General features: G+C 53.7%; 4 protein-coding genes across 4 annotated transcripts; 1 reads left to right on the forward strand and 3 right to left on the reverse strand.

Annotated features, from left to right (window-relative positions):
* Positions 1 to 284: 284 nt before the first annotated feature.
* Positions 285 to 2647, reverse strand: BDY24DRAFT_393094 (magnesium transporter NIPA-domain-containing protein). The gene is made up of 8 exons (XM_076641010.1): positions 2526 to 2647; positions 2391 to 2427; positions 2177 to 2261; positions 1557 to 2079; positions 1385 to 1488; positions 1191 to 1308; positions 958 to 1089; positions 285 to 869 (listed from the first exon to the last, which is right to left on the reverse strand). The coding sequence occupies exons 3-8, from the start codon at positions 2247 to 2249 to the stop codon at positions 335 to 337; spliced, it is 1485 nt and encodes a 494-aa protein (XP_076495658.1). The 5' UTR covers positions 2250 to 2261; positions 2391 to 2427; positions 2526 to 2647; the 3' UTR covers positions 285 to 334.
* Positions 2648 to 2884: 237 nt separating this feature from the next.
* BDY24DRAFT_393098 (uncharacterized protein) lies at positions 2885 to 7204 on the forward strand. Its single transcript, XM_076641011.1, has 19 exons — positions 2885 to 3010; positions 3101 to 3119; positions 3265 to 3312; positions 3404 to 4454; positions 4527 to 4568; positions 4648 to 4757; positions 4842 to 5086; positions 5175 to 5293; positions 5370 to 5449; positions 5552 to 5587; positions 5658 to 5737; positions 5831 to 5872; positions 5955 to 6169; positions 6246 to 6344; positions 6407 to 6441; positions 6535 to 6653; positions 6734 to 6744; positions 6828 to 6929; positions 7020 to 7204. Exons 1-19 carry the CDS (start codon positions 2912 to 2914, stop codon positions 7126 to 7128), a joined length of 2661 nt encoding a protein of 886 aa, XP_076495659.1. The 5' UTR covers positions 2885 to 2911; the 3' UTR covers positions 7129 to 7204.
* Positions 7205 to 8044: 840 nt separating this feature from the next.
* On the reverse strand, positions 8045 to 12157 carry BDY24DRAFT_107405 (pyridoxal phosphate-dependent transferase). The gene is made up of 19 exons (XM_076635840.1): positions 12088 to 12157; positions 11626 to 12018; positions 11509 to 11529; positions 10900 to 11148; positions 10624 to 10784; positions 10449 to 10527; positions 10245 to 10337; positions 9964 to 10050; positions 9818 to 9838; positions 9578 to 9730; positions 9476 to 9494; positions 9262 to 9391; positions 9095 to 9178; positions 8967 to 8984; positions 8711 to 8881; positions 8609 to 8630; positions 8397 to 8530; positions 8237 to 8323; positions 8045 to 8148 (listed from the first exon to the last, which is right to left on the reverse strand). Exons 2-19 carry the CDS (start codon positions 11783 to 11785, stop codon positions 8083 to 8085), a joined length of 1755 nt encoding a protein of 584 aa, XP_076495660.1. The 5' UTR covers positions 11786 to 12018; positions 12088 to 12157; the 3' UTR covers positions 8045 to 8082.
* On the reverse strand, positions 12104 to 14432 carry BDY24DRAFT_107437 (uncharacterized protein). The gene is made up of 4 exons (XM_076635841.1): positions 13680 to 14432; positions 13294 to 13569; positions 12737 to 13153; positions 12104 to 12538 (listed from the first exon to the last, which is right to left on the reverse strand). Exons 1-4 carry the CDS (start codon positions 14100 to 14102, stop codon positions 12461 to 12463), a joined length of 1194 nt encoding a protein of 397 aa, XP_076495661.1. The 5' UTR covers positions 14103 to 14432; the 3' UTR covers positions 12104 to 12460.
* Between the last annotated feature and the right edge of the window lie 246 nt (positions 14433 to 14678).

A 14678-nucleotide genomic window follows, 5' to 3' on the forward strand; every position in this document is an offset into this window, starting at 1 on the left:
CAGTTTCGTTTCGTTTCGTCTTCTTTTTTTCTGTTTCGCCTCATGTTACTCAATCTCACGACACTTTCCCGTTCAAATAGACGAAAGGAACGGAAAACCGCACGAACATTTGCAGGTTGAAGCGGAGGAGGGGAGGAAAGTCGCGTCGCGTCGACCTCTGCACACCGACCACTTTCGTTCCCCTTCCCAGCATCGTGGCTCCCTCCGAAGCTTATTCTAGCACACCGGGATTCACTTCAAGATCGGATTCTTTGCATCTTCGATCCCGTACGTAGGCTTGTCGACAGCCAGAAACGACGCGTCGTCATGATTGTAAGAGCTCAGAGTTCATCCTTTATTGCTCGCCATCCTCTACTCCTCCTCCTCGTCTACCCTCTTCAGCCTGACCCTCCCTGTTCATGCTACTCGATCTAGTTCCTCCAACCCGAATCCCACTCCCACTCAACAATCCCTCCTCCTCGACCTCATCCATCCCTCCTCCTCCCAACCTCCTGCCACTCGACCCCCAACTCCCAACCCTCATCCTTCCCGGACTCGTCCCAGCGTGAATCACATCCGTTAACCCTGGAACCTCATTCGTACTCGTCAACAAGATATGGCCCGCGCTGAGTCCCCTCGTCGAACTTGAGCGACGAAGACGAGCAGGCATTGTTGCTCGAGTGGGTGGAGGGACGACGATGGAGATCGAGGTGGGACCTTTGGAAGGGATGATGGTCGCGTCCGAGAGGGTTGGGGAGGAAGGAGTTGGGGTAGGTTGTTCGGATGGCGTTGAGGGTGGGGAGGGAGGGGAAGAGGAAGAAGGGGAGGAAGGGACCAAGAGGAAGACCCCGAGGAAAGTTGTGGTGAGGCCGAGGAGGAAGGTGAGGAACCTGGGGAAAGGAGGATTTATGATTCAGTACGACGTTTGAAGGTGCCGAAGCAAGGAGAAGGAAGAAAAGAAGAGAGGGAAAGGCGAACCGTTGAGGCGAAACGTCGTCGAAATCTCGATAGAGGACCCCTGATCCGACGATGGCCGAGAGGGAGAAGAGGCAAAATTGAGTTGGGACGACGACTTTGGAGTCGAAGCGTTGCAGAGCCTTGTTGAGGTAGCTGGTTGAGGAGAGAAAGAAGAGGCGACGCGTCGAGAAAGGATCGTCAGCGTTCTCGTCTTCGTCGTTCGCTGAACGAGATCGAGGCTGGGTCAGACTCACCGAAGCTGACCAACGCAGGTTGCTATCAGAACGGCGAGAGCTGGGTAGAAGATCGGAACCTTGAGCGCGTCCCAAAGGAGAGAGGAGAGGAGGGACGAGACGGCCTTGGTCGAGAGTACTGCAATGAAAGAGAAGAAGACGGAGTCAGCGACAATTCTCGAGTCAGTATTGAACGGAGAAGTCTAAGAGCTCACCAGTGAAGCCTCCCAGTAACGAGCAAAGTCCAACGTCGATGAGAACGTACTCGTCGTCCCAACCAAGCTCCGAGAGCACTCCGAGGATGACAGCCGCTCCAGCTCTACAAATACAGCAAAAAGGAAGGTCAGGTTTGACTTGCACTCCTCAGCTTCGAGGCTCCAGACTCACACGACCCCCGAATAAACAACAAAGACCAGCTGCTTCACCGCCTCCATCAACCCGTCGGCATCCAACCCTTGCTGACTCTCTCTGCTCGACAACACCACCGTCCCCGCTCCAATAATCGCCAAACTAACTCCCAGCACATCCTTCCTCCTGAACTTCTCTCCCAGAAGCAGAGGAGCAAAGACCCAGTTGGCCACGAGCGAAACAGCACCGAGCGGGGAGACGACCGACGCCGGAGCGAAAGCGTAGGAAGCGAAGTTTCCCAGTTCTCCCAAGGACATGAGGAGGAGACCCAACCACCATAGTTTAGATTTGAGGAAGGAGGAGGTGTGGGTTCGTTTGGGAGGTGAACTTGGAGGAGTCGAAGGAGACGACGAGGAAGCCCAAGGGTTGGGAGCGACTGGAAGGAGATGGGTCGTTTCTGAGGGAGTTGCTGGTACTGGAGGAGGAGGTGACGAAGGAGGAGTGAATTCTAATCTGGAATGCGCTAGTTTTTGAGTGTTGAGAGCGAGGGAGATGAGGATATCTGGGGAGGAGAGAGAGAGTCGAAGGCAGGAGGGAGGGAGAGGGTGGTCAGCTCGATCGGTTGAAGGACCGACGGGCAGACAGAGAAGCGAGCTCACTTCCTGCGATGGATATGGCAACTCCGATGAGAGTAGCTTTGCCCAGGTCTTCTTCTGTTGGTATCGAGCTCATGACGAAGAGAATCTAGAGGGGAGGAGCAAAGAGGTGGGGAAAGGGAGGGAGGAAGCGAGAGGGACGAGCGAGCAAAAGGGAGGGAGGATGTCAGCTTCTATACCGTCTCTGTCGCTCGTCCTCATAACTGTAGAGACTCACTTTGTGGCTGGAGGAACCGAAATACAAAGGTATCGAACTAGGTACAAGAGAGCGAAGAGAAGGAAGAGGTCAGCGAAGGAAGGCGGAGGGAGAGCCTGAGGAGCCAGCGTCTCTCGAGAGGGAGGGAGAACTCACGTCGTCCTTTCTCCAGAGAAGCGAGCGAAGATGTATTCGATTCACTCCTTGGAGCTACTAGGGAGACTGTGAGGTCGGAGAAAAAATGAGACGGAAGGAAGAAGGGAGGAGGGAGCTCGTCGTGGTTTGAAGCTCACTTCCTCCCCAGCTTGAAGGCTGGAGGATCTTCAGTCTGCATGCATTTACAGGCATTTATTCACTGGTTCCCGATCAGATATCTAACTCTGAGATGAGAGCTCTCCAGAGAGTCAATTTCTTATCTCTTGCAAGATTTTCCGATGAAAGATCTCGGTCGACTCTCGGTCGAAGGGAAGTGGAGCTCACCTTCCCTCTCTCTCTCTTCTGGCCTCCACCATCCACCCTGCAGCCAACTTGAACCAGCAGCCATGCCCAAAGATACATCCTCGAGCGTCCCCCCTCAAGGTGAAGTGCGCCGAACTGGTCAGAAACCAGGAGCTCTCCCTAGAAACAACGCTTGTGCTCAGGTTCGTTTCGCTCTCTCCCCTCCCTCCTCTTCTTCAAGCTTCGAGCCGAACGCTGACTTCGCTCTCCATCTTCCTTCTTGGGATCATCAGTGTAGAAAGAAAAAGATTCGTGAGTCTTTGACTGGCCGATTCTTCCAGGAAGCGAAGAAACCGACCAGCGTGTGAGAGTCTGTAGTCGAGAGAACGTCGAAGCTCACCTCTCTTCCTCCTCTTCCTCCTTTTCTTTACTTCTTTCCCTTGTTTTCCCTCCCTAGGATGCGACGCAGCTCGTCCTGCCTGTGGAAAGTGTGTTCGGACCTTTCGTGCGTATCTTGAACCTTCATGAACTTTCTCACTCTCAGGAGAGCTCGACAGCCGAGCTCACTCCCTGCCTCCTCCTCATCGCCCGATCAGAGAGTCTCAATCCCAATCAACCTCGTCCAGCTCAACCCACCTGCACCTACGAGGATCCATCACCCTCTTCCTTACTACCTAAAGAACGATCCCCGTCGACTTCCTCCGCAGAAGCATCTTCCTCGGCTCCTTACAGAGGTCCAACAGCTCCCGCGACCCCCAGAGGCGACGCCAACGCTCTCGAACTTCGAGTTCAGCAACTCGAAGGAATGCTCAAGATGGCCGTCGGAGGAGGAGATCCAGAGGCCTTGGGAAGGCTAGCAGGGATGATGAACGGGGAAGGCGATCAGCGTCAGCCGAGTGGCGGAGGGGGAGGAGGAGCAGGAATCGGTGTCGCGTCGTCTTCAGCATCAGCGACAGGATCCTCAAGCTTCTTCGTCGCAGCTGGATCAAGTCAGTTCGGGATGGATCAGCCATCAAGAGGCTTCCCTTCTTCTGGACCACACTTCTCGTCAGAAGCTTCAAACACCCCTCCTCCTCTCGCTTCCTCCTCCTCGGCGAACTCGTCTGCCTACTTCCCTCCTCTGCCTCCGCTCGACAACCAGCTCCAACCTCCTTCGTACCAACAAAACACAACTCAACCAGGATGGATTCCTTTCCCTCATCCTTACCTCACCTCCAAAACATCAAACCCAAACCCAAACCCCTCTCAACCTCCTGCAACGCTCCCTCCCGTCCCAACTTGGCCATTCGGCGCGTCCTCCTTCTCGAATCAATCCTACACTACTTCTCCTTCTTCATTCGGCAACGAAACGGACCTCGTCTCTCCTTATCCCTCGAACATCTCGGCTCCGACTTCGACTCAGGACTCGAACTTCCTCTCGCCGTCGGGGGAGGGAAGAGCTCCAGACGATGAGCAAAGGAAGCTGTCGAGCGGAGGAGGAGTCGAGAAGCTGGCGGCCGGAGACGATGGTGGCTTTCAGGGATTTGAAGGGATGTTGAAGCAGATGAGTCAAGTAGATCCTGATCTCGTACCCGTGGGAGGAGAGGGAGACGCTGGACTCCTCGATTCCGACTCGGCTCAGTTCTTGAGAGATTTGCTTTGGCCTGGGTGCGTTATCAGTTCTTCTTCCTCTCTTCGATCGAACCTCGCAACTAACCGCTCATCTGTTCTTCTTGGCAGATGGCCTGCTCACCTTCCCTGTCCCACCAAGCTCGAACACATGTCCGTCTCGACGCGTCGTTTTTCTTTCCTCCTCTCCTCTCTCTCGAACGATCTGACCTGAGTCCCTCCCCTACTCCAGCATCGAAACCTTCTTCAACCTCGTACCCTGGAGCACCCATCTTCTCAACAAAGATCGCTTCCTCGCTCGTCTTTCCCTCCCTCCTCGAAACTCAGGGTTCCCTCACCCAGGTTCGGTGTTTCTTCCCTCCCTCCCGTCTCCCTCCCTCCGCTCAACTCCCGATCGTCTCTTACTGTCTTCCCTTCTCCCTCCAGCTCTTCTCCACTCCATTTGTGCAGTCACGGCTCGTTTCATCGGAGGTCTCGATCTCGTCCCACCTCAAGTCCCCATCCATCCTCTCGACTTCGGAGTCCCTTCTGGAGAACGAAACGATCTCGAGGGCGTTCCCAAACCCAAGTGGGATGGATTCGGACCTAAACCTGCGTATGGAACGACGCCGGGGATCGATCAGGATTTCGGACAGGTTCATTTCACTTGGGCGAGGTTGTATGCAGAGCAAGTGAGTCGAATCGGTCTCGGGTGCTCGGTTTCGTCGAGTTGAGCTGAGCTGACGGAACGTGTTGTTCTTCTTTTCTTCTCTGAGTCAGGCCTGCAACAAACCTCAGTTCTGGCTCGAGTCGACTCAGGCTCTGTGCTTCCTTTCGCTGTATCTGACGCAGGTGGGGATGTGGTCGAACGCGTTTGGGATCTCGTCGTTGATGACTCGGTGAGCACTCCGTTCACTTGCTGTTCTTCCGAGAATCTTTCTCGCTGACGATCTTTCTTTCGTCCTTGATTTTTAGAATGGCTCTGATCTGCGGCTTGAACGCTCGACCGTTCCTGGATAGGAGGACGATCAAGAAACCGTCGATGGTTCCTCCTCGTGTGTTCTTGGGGTTTCGTCCCGCCGACGAGCTCTTGATCTCTTTCTTAAGCTTCGACGCTGACTGTTTGCTTTCTTTTTTCTTCGGGCTGGGACGAATAGCCAAGGATGAGATCGAACGGATCGAGAGGCAGAACTGTGAGCGTTTGAGGATCGCTTTCTTCCTTTCTCGATGTAGCTGACACGGTCTTTCCTTTCGCTTCCAAAGTGTACTGGATGGTGCTATCGGTTGACACCTTCTCCTGCGGTGCATCAGGCTGGGAAGGAACGCTCTCCATCTCCGATGCTGTGAGTTTCTTTCAGCTCGTCCCTTACTTCGGACGCGTCTTCTTCGTCGCAACTCCACTGACTTCCTGCACCTTTCCTCCTCCCGAACCTCAGTGGATCGGCATCCCAACCTCGAAAGCTACCTTCCCTTCCAACGTGAGATATCTCTTACTTGCGCCCTTCATCTTTCTCTCGAGCAAAACTAACCGCCCCTCCTCTTTCTCTGATCCCTTCCCAGCTCTCTCCCCTCCCTCCCTCCCAATTCCCCGACTCCGACGATCTCTTCACCCATCACCCACCAGAACACTCGTCACCCTTCGCTATCACCATCAAAGGGACTATCCTCCTTCGACGAGCCGGGGATTTCGTGCGACGATCCGATCTGAAAGGGCTGGAGAATCCGAGGGAGACGGTCGAGTTTGGAGAGCTTGATGATGCGATTTCACAGCTCAAGTACGGTCTGCTTCGTTCGTTCCTTCTGAGGTAGGGTTCTCGATGAGCTGATGCTTCCTTGATTTGATTCTTGCAGGGACTCGTCTCCATCGTCCATCAGCAGCCCCTCTGCGAGGTCGACGTTTGGGTTGAGCATCGATCGTGATGCTGTCCTTGCCCATGCTCTGCCTTTCGTGTGCGTTCCAGCCGTCGCTCTCCCAATGGACTCCCGAATTGACTGTACTCTTGCTCTCACAGCACTCAGATCATCCTTCATCAACGGTACTGGGACGGTTCGTCTTTTCTTTCCCTTCTCGCACTCGGCACTCTCACTCGTCTTCTCTTCCAAAGGACTGACTCATTCGTGTCTCTAATTCATCGAACAGGGTCCGATCCTATCGATACATCTCTGCCAAAGCTTCGAGAAGCGATTCAAGGGCTGCTTGAACAGGTCCATGCGCTCTCAAGAACGTCGTTCGATTTCGGTCTTCTTCAGCCTTTCATGGTACGTAGTGCGCTCTCCTTCAGCTAAACGATCACATCTCAATCTGACGATTCCCTTTCTCTTTTTCTTCTATCTTACAGGTCACGGCTTGGTGAGCTCGTCTTCTGTTCTCTTTTGTTCTCCTTCGACGCGTGCTCAACGAACCCTTTCGCTCTCCCTTCTTCTCCTTTCTAGGTACCTCGGATCTCGAACTCTCCTATCGATGCTCGAAGTCGTCCTTGAAGACCGAAACATGTCAGCAGTCCCGTCGATCCTTCAAAACATCGAAACCTTCAGGTTCGTTCCCGTCGCGCCTTCGTTTTCCTGTTTTCGAGCTCTCGTCTTGACCCCGCTGACGCTGCTATCTCCTTCCTTCGACAATTGCAGAATTGCGATGCTACGAGTTGGAGAACGACTTCCTTTCGGACATCGACAAGGCACCCTCGTCAACACGCTCTTGGTCGATACGCTCAGGCCGTCGTCGACGCTTTACTGAAGGAGCAGTTGGGCGGGGGGAAGTGTTCTACCCTAGGACAAGATATATTCGGCTTTAATGCTCTTTACCTCGCTTCGAAATCCGAAGAGAGGATGAGATGAAAAGGACACGTTCGAGAGTCGGAGCATCATCAATTCGAATGTCCTTCGGAGGCTTCTGGTCGGCCCTCCTCGAGCAGCCAATGTCGGAAGGCAGTAGTCTCTAGTGGAGAGGTACGACTATTGAAGTTGATCAAGGATAGAAGAAAAATCGACAGACAAGCTCAACAGGACGAGACTCTCTCGCTCCTTCGACGCGTCGAAGGCAAACGAACGACGACGCGCAAACCCTTCCTCCCCCGCTCCCCTTTTTGCCCCTCCGGCTCCTCATGATTCATCATCGACTCAAGCTCCCTTTCCTCACGCGACTGATCTTCAAAGTCTCAGCTGGACCTCTGAAACCCCTCAGAGTTTCACCAAGCTGGGTCGTCAAATTTGCTACCCACCATACCTCGACGGTATTAATCACTTTGGAATGCATGTTAGACGACTCTGAAGGATTCCTACATTCTGGGTTCGAGTTGGTGTATAGTTACGGGGCAATTCTTTGTTTCGGGCGAGAGAGGCTGGGAGAGGAGAGTTTCACCAAGCTGGGTCGTCAAATTTGCCTTGCTCAACTTCGGTCCTAGTGTTTGCTTTTAGGTTGACGCTCCTCCCAAAAGTTTGTGGTAGAAACTCAGCATTGCGGGCAGGATTATTGATCTCGAGAGAAGGAGCGGGGAGGAGAGGCCGGAGAGATCAGCATCAAGTAGAGATCTATACAACTGTATGAGAAGGAAAAGACAAGCAACGGAGAAAGGAAATGTACCGAACGATAGAAAACCCGCCGGAACAGTCTAGTGGACCGAAAGTGAGATGTAAAGAGAGATGAGAAAGACAGGGAAAGGAAGACGCGTCAACCCCTACGAGGTCCGCACTAGACTTTGAAAAACTCCTTGATGACCCTCTCCATCGTCGAAACAGCAACAGCGAGCTGCTCGTGCTACGAGATAAGCCATTCGAAGTTAACAGAAGGTCAGGGAGGCCGCTTGCCGAACGAAGAGACGCGACGAAGGGAAGGGTCGGCTCACCGAAGCCATAGAGAAGGCGAGTCGGAAGAATCCTCCCTGAGCGGACTCGGGGACCTCGGTTCCAGGGAGTCGAGCATAGGGAGAGAACTGTAGCATGATTGAGGAAGATACGAGTTAGTTTTTGTGTTCTCAAGTGTGAGAGCGAGGAGAGTCGACTCACGTAAGCTCCAGGGGAAACGAGAACCTTGTTGTCGGCGAGAGCAGTCCAGAGCTCATCCATAAGAGTAATGGTAGGTTCCTCATCTCCTTCAGCGAGGAGCTTCTGGTAGTCAGGGTGGTTCTCAACGTGGATACCTGGAGGTCAAGGGAGGTCAGCAAGCGCGTCTAGGAGACGAATGAAGACAGAGATAGTGAGAGATGGAGAGAACTTACGAAGCCAGACGAACATTCCAGACTACCAGGGATACAAGCCAAAGTAGACGGAGTCAGCGAGGGGAAATAATGGTCGAAAGCAGGATCGAGAGAAGGACTCACAGTCGGGGGAATGAACGAGATCAGAGCGGGACCCTTTCCTCGAGACTTCTCGTCCATGGCACCACCGGTAAGGCTAGCTCGCTTGGCGTAACAGCTTACTCCCTTGAGACCTCCTACAACAGAGATTTGAGAGTTGTGCTCGAGGTGGAAGGAGGAGTCGAAAAGGTCGCACTGTTTAAAAAGGAGAGATGAAAGCGAGTCAGGACCCGACTTTTGGGAACGAGAGTTGAAGCGGGAGGTGGAAGAGGAAACATACAATCCAATCTCGTCGCATCTAGGTCACAAGGGATGGTAAAGGAGGAGATGTGAGTCAAGAGCTCAAGGGGTACACAAAGAGAAGGGAGAAGGGACGAGGAGTGGATTGAAGGAGGCGAAGGGACAAACGGTGTAAGTCGCCCTGATTCCCATGAGCCATCGAGTGTATCCAGGTATTCCCCACTCTTCAGAGATAAGCTTGGTGACGAGAGCCTGGATCAAAACGAAGGTCGGTTCGTGTCAGTCGAGAGTTCGAAGAGCAGGTGCGTCGAGAACGGTCGAGTTGACGAACTGACCTGACTGAAGCCCGAAGCGCTCTGAGTTGAGGTCTCGCTGGCTCGCTGAAGCCTCTCGAGGAAAAGAGGAGAGCCGGTAAAGAAGCCAAGTCGAGAACCTGGGCAGATGGTCTTGCTAAAGGTGTCTATTCTGAGGGAGAGCAGGACGAGGGAGGGAGAGGTCAGCTTCTGACTCTTGCCGATTGTGAAACGAAGGAGGAGTTGAAGGACGAACCTGATGACTCGTCCTTGGTCTGCGGGTGAAGGCAACGATGAAAAGGGGTCAGCAAAGATGGACAGGAGGAGTTGAAACAAAGGCAATGCGTCGAAGACTCACAATCAAACTTGAGGAACGAAGGAACCAACGACTCAAGGAAGTCGGTGATCTCACCCTCCTGAGACTTCTTGTTATTGTAGACCTTGGGAGCATTCTGAAGGGACGCCTGGGACTTGGGGATGTAGGTGTCAAACTGAAGGAAGTAGTAGGGATCTGCGATAAGGAAGGAAAGGGAGAGATTAGTATCGGAGCATCCTTCTCAGCGCTACGACAGAAGGGAGAGAAGTGAAGCGATCTTACCGTCCTCGCAGATGATGATGTCTAAGGAAAGAGAGAAGTAAGCAAAGGGGGAGCAAGAATCAGCTTGATTTGAGCTCCGAGGAAGAAGCGGGAGGGAGAGAGCCTGTCGACGCGTCGGGAAGGGAAGAGAAGTCGTTCGAACTTACCGTGCTTGACGCAGACCTCGTAGATGGCCTTCTTCCTTTCTCCGCCCATGGTAGCTCCGGTGGGGTTCTGACCTACGGGGACGGTGTCTGATCGTGCGAGAGAAGCGAGGAAAGGTGAAGTCAGCTTCACGTCGATCTGAAAGCGGTGGTCATGTCGAGAAAGAGGGAGATACTCACACATCTGAGCAGCAATGATGGCGATGGAGAGTACGGGAACGAGTCAATCGGCAACGCCAAACGACGAGAAGGAAGATGAAGGAGAAGACAGCGAGACGATGAACTCACCACGTGGGGTTTCTTCATCCCACCCCTAGTCTCAACGTCCCACTCGGTGAGAACCTTGTCGAGATCAGAAGGAAGCATTCCAATTCCATCTGAACTCCGAATGACGTGAAAAAAGGGAAGAAGAAACGATGGTCAGCGTCGCGTCTCTGCAACGGTGAGATCGGACGAAACAACGAAGAGAGGCCGGTCTCAAGACTCACCCATAGCGATAGGAACAGGTTTGCAGTTGTAAGGCATGTAGGCTCCCATAGCGGAAGGGTAGGTCCATTCTTCGACGAGCTGGAAAGAGTGCGAAGAGGGAGAGGCAAACGAGAATCGATGAGTTGGTTGGAATCAATCTTTCGGCGAAGAGGAAATAACAAAAACCAAACTCACGATACCGTCTCCCTCTTCGCAGAGAGTCTGAACGATCTTGGACCATCCGTCGGTGGCTCCGGTGTTGACGAGGGAGACGGTCGAAGGGAGGAAAGGTTGGAAGACCGAGTGGGAGAACTTCTTGAGGAAGGTTTGAAGAGCTGGGAGACCGTCAGCTCCTCCTACGAAGCGCGAACCGAGCCCAAGGAAGAAGTCAGTCTTGACTGAAGGAAAAGGAAGGTACAAGCGAGAAGACACGAGAAAACGACGTCGCTCGTCCGCCTCCGAGGGACGAACCGTACTGCAAAGCCCTCTCCAACAAGATCTCCTCCCGTCCTCCTCCCACCGTCGCATACTTGGGGATGACGATGTCCTTCCTCTTGATCTTGAGAACCTCGGGGTTTTGAACAAAGAACGACTGAAGCCACGAGAGGGTGGTGGAGGCCGATCGAGAGACGAGCGAGGGAGGGTTGGTCGAGTAGGCGTTGAAAGGGAGGGTGGAGGAGGAAAGGGTTTCAAAGGGGAAGAGAGACGGGTGAGGGGTACCTATTTTTACGAAGAACAAGAGAAGATTGATCGGGTGGAGTCAGCGAAGGTTCGGGCTGGGCCGAGAGCGGGAGAGGGGGAGGGAGAGGACGCGTCGAGGAGTAGAATGGAGGAGTTTGATGGGTGATAAGGATTGCTGTAGTAGGTCGAGTTGTAAGTATATGTAGAGCAGCCGTTGAAGCTCTCGAACGAGCGGTCATCTTCCCTCGTTCGAGCTCAACGATGAAGGAAGTCCCGTTCATGGACGAGCGCCCATCCCACCAACTTCCTCTCTCCCTCCCTCCCTCCACTCTCATTCCCTGCTCTCCCCTACCCATACTATAGTCAACCCAACCTCTGAATGAAGCCATGGGTACGTACCTCCAGCCAGCGAAATCATCCCTTCGTTCATCCAAATCAAACGAAAGTCGCACGAGGTCAGCTCTCACTCTCTCCCTCTCTTAGACCTCTCTCCCCCAAAGCTCTCTCTCAACTTACCAGGGACGCCGTTATACTTCATGATCCCCTTCAAAGGACTGACATCCCTGTTCTTGGCGAGCTTGGACAGATGGTGGGACAGGTCGGGAGGAGGTCGTTCTCCTGCTTGGTTGAGAGCGGGAAGGGAGGAGTCGGAGGAGAGTTCGTAGGCTGAGTCCATGGTTGATTGATCGTATCGTATCCGGTTGGATTGAAAGGAAGGGGTTGGGCTGGGTGGAGGGAAGGTGGGAGTTGAGAGGGAAGGGTGGAAGGTCGAATCGAGATTCCAGAGGGAAAGGGTGGGCTGATAAGGCGGAGATGAGCGGGGCGTCCTTGGGGGGGGGACGTTCGTCGGGGGATAGATCGAGGGAGACCGCTGAGAGCAGGGAGAAGGTTTTTTTCCGAGAGTAGGATCTGGATGGTAGGGAGAGAATGTCAGCGTAGTTATGAGATCAAGCGAAAAAGAAAGACGGAGAGACGAACGAAGGCAAACTCGCCGCTCCCTCGGACGCCACGCGTCTGCGTTCCTATTACTCCAGTTTAGTCTGCCGGACGTAGATGAGAGGAAGAAAATGAGCTCAGCTGGACCTGTAGAAACGCTCGTCCCTCAACTCGATCTTCTCTCGACGTTCCGATCCTGCCCTCCGTTTCTCTTTCGACCTTCGACCCCTCCGAGTCAAACCAAAGTAGCATGGCATCGACCGGTCAGATCGTTCAAAACTACCGGTCCCATGCTACCTTATCCGAAGAGATGCGATGTGTATCGAGCGACAAGATCGTCGAGTCGAGTCGCGTCCATCCCGTCGAGGGGTTGTCGTTGGTCGCAGGGGAGGAGAGGGGTCGAGAGGGATTGAGTTCATGGTGAAATGGTAGGAGGAGTAGCTTCAGGAGTGATTGGAGTTGAAGAAGTGGGGGTGGGAGTTGGGTTCGAGCTCTGCTTGAAATGAAGTGAGAGGAGGGAAGGGAGGAAGAAAGAGTCGACGCGTCAGCAACTGGCCGTTCCCTTCTCCGGAACAATTTATCGACGAGAACATAGCCCATAGCCACCTGAAAGAGTCTTCGACCGAGGTCGACGCAGACCTTCCCAGTCGGAGACAGACATGCTCGAACCCTAACCGATTCAAGGACTCACCGTTCCAGCAGCAGCCCTCCTCTCTTCCTTCAGCTTCCGTGCCTCCATCGAGCCCTCCCATCCCTTCCGCATCTTCACACTATCCTCATCTTCAGGTAGCCACCTGCTGGAAAGTGTGCCTTTCTTTATAGCTGTCCAAACTTCCCACCAGAATGACCGGTCGATGTTATGAAGGAAGATGGTTCTGGAGGCAGGGTCGGCAAAGTGAGCTGAGGTTGGAGTGGAGAGATAAGGATCGGAGGAGAAGGTGTAGGGGATAGTGGAGGATTTGGTAGGTGAGGCAATGGGTCTGGTTTGGGAGAGGACGAAGGGGGGTGGTTGGCGTTGACGTTGGGAGGGGAGGGAGGAGAAGGGAGCGGTGTTTGCGGAACGGGCAGCGTTGGTCTTGGTGTTGGACTGGGAGAGTTTCGGGTTGTTCTGAATAAGAATGAAGGAGATGCGTTGAAGGGAAGAGAGAAGACGCGTGTCAATTCGGTTCCAACTCGTTCGAGTCGAGCTCTACCCTTCGTCCCCCCCAGCCCGACGACAATCCAACATCAGCCGGAAAAAGCACTCACCAATCTATTCATAAACATCTGCATCCCCACCAACGAAGGCTTCACCTTTGAAGCCCTCACTATCTTAATCAGAGCCCACTCGTCCGACGTGATCCGTTGGAAGTTCTCCTTGCTCTCCTTCCCTGCTCCTTCTCCCGACGACGTTGAAGGTGTTGGTTCGCTAGTCGAAGGAATAGGAGTAGAGATAGGCTTCTTGGCACTACTGCGAGCGGTGGTGGCGGTAAGAAGCGAAGGAGGAGGTCCATCGAGGAGGTTCGCTGAACGACGGAGCCGGATCTGCTCAACCGAGCAAAACGAACGAACGAACGAACAAAGTCCAAAAGGAAAAAGTTCAGCCTCCTTCCTTTTCTTCCAACCTTGAAATGTCGGTAGGAAGGTTGACTCACCGCCTCCCTAGCCTTCTCAACCCTTTGATCCTCCACCCTCTTGAGTTCCGCACGGTTCCTCTGCATCTCCTCCTCCCTCCTCCGTCGTTCTGCTCGTTCAGAGTTGGCAGCGTCCTCTTCCGCAGAGATTTGGGAGTAGAGGAAGGACCATTTGGAGGTGAGATCTCGTTCGTGTTCAGGCTCTTGGTCGTTTGAGAGGAGGTTTGGGGGAGAGGAGGAGGGTTCGAGGGATGGAGAGGATGAGGGTGAATCGGCGATAAGGTTGGTAGGCTGAGAATGCAAGCGAGGAAAGGATTCGATTAGCTCAGTGTGTGGACGGACGAGATAGGGGGCACGGGGGAAAGGAGGAGCAGCAGCGAGAACAAGGGAGCGAGAAAAAGAGTCGAGCTCATTTACTCCTTCCCTTCCTTCCCTGCGAATCATTCTCCCTCCTCCCCCCCCAGATTCCTCTCCTCAAGGTTCTGAAACTCACCAGTCGTCCATTCGAGTCCGCTTCCGTGATTCCTACATGCGGCGGCGATTTCGTACTGGTTGAATCGTCTACGGGAGTCGACGTCGTTCCCGTCTTTCCTTCTAGTTCCTCCTCGCCCTTCTGAGAACTCGTCGACGTCGAAGCTGGATCCGATCCCAAGCTCGTGAGGCTCCTCCGAGTTGAGATCTGTGAACATTGTTGAAGAGGGCGTGGAGAGAGTCGAAGCGATCTGGAGAAAAGAGTAGGGAGGGAGAGCATCGATGCTGGTCGTTATTAGCGGGAAGGAAAAAGGAAGGTGAGCTCGAATCGAGAAACGAAGTCGTCGTCCTTCAACGGGTTTCCTATCGTCGAGACCTTGGAAACCTCGAACTACAAGGTCTAGGGGTTTCCGAATCCGCATGGAGACAACATCTGAAGCTTCGAAAAAAGTTGGAGAATTGATTGATTCCGACGCGTCGTCCTCGCCACTCCCTTTCCTCTTCCTCTTCCTCTTCCTCGGAGTGGATCCTAGCAGAATCTCCCGGCGT

This window comes from Mrakia frigida (genome assembly GCF_051309035.1).
Source record: "Mrakia frigida strain ATCC 22029 unplaced genomic scaffold BDY24scaffold_20, whole genome shotgun sequence".
In the NCBI taxonomy this organism is placed as follows: Eukaryota; Fungi; Basidiomycota; class Tremellomycetes; order Cystofilobasidiales; family Mrakiaceae; genus Mrakia; species Mrakia frigida.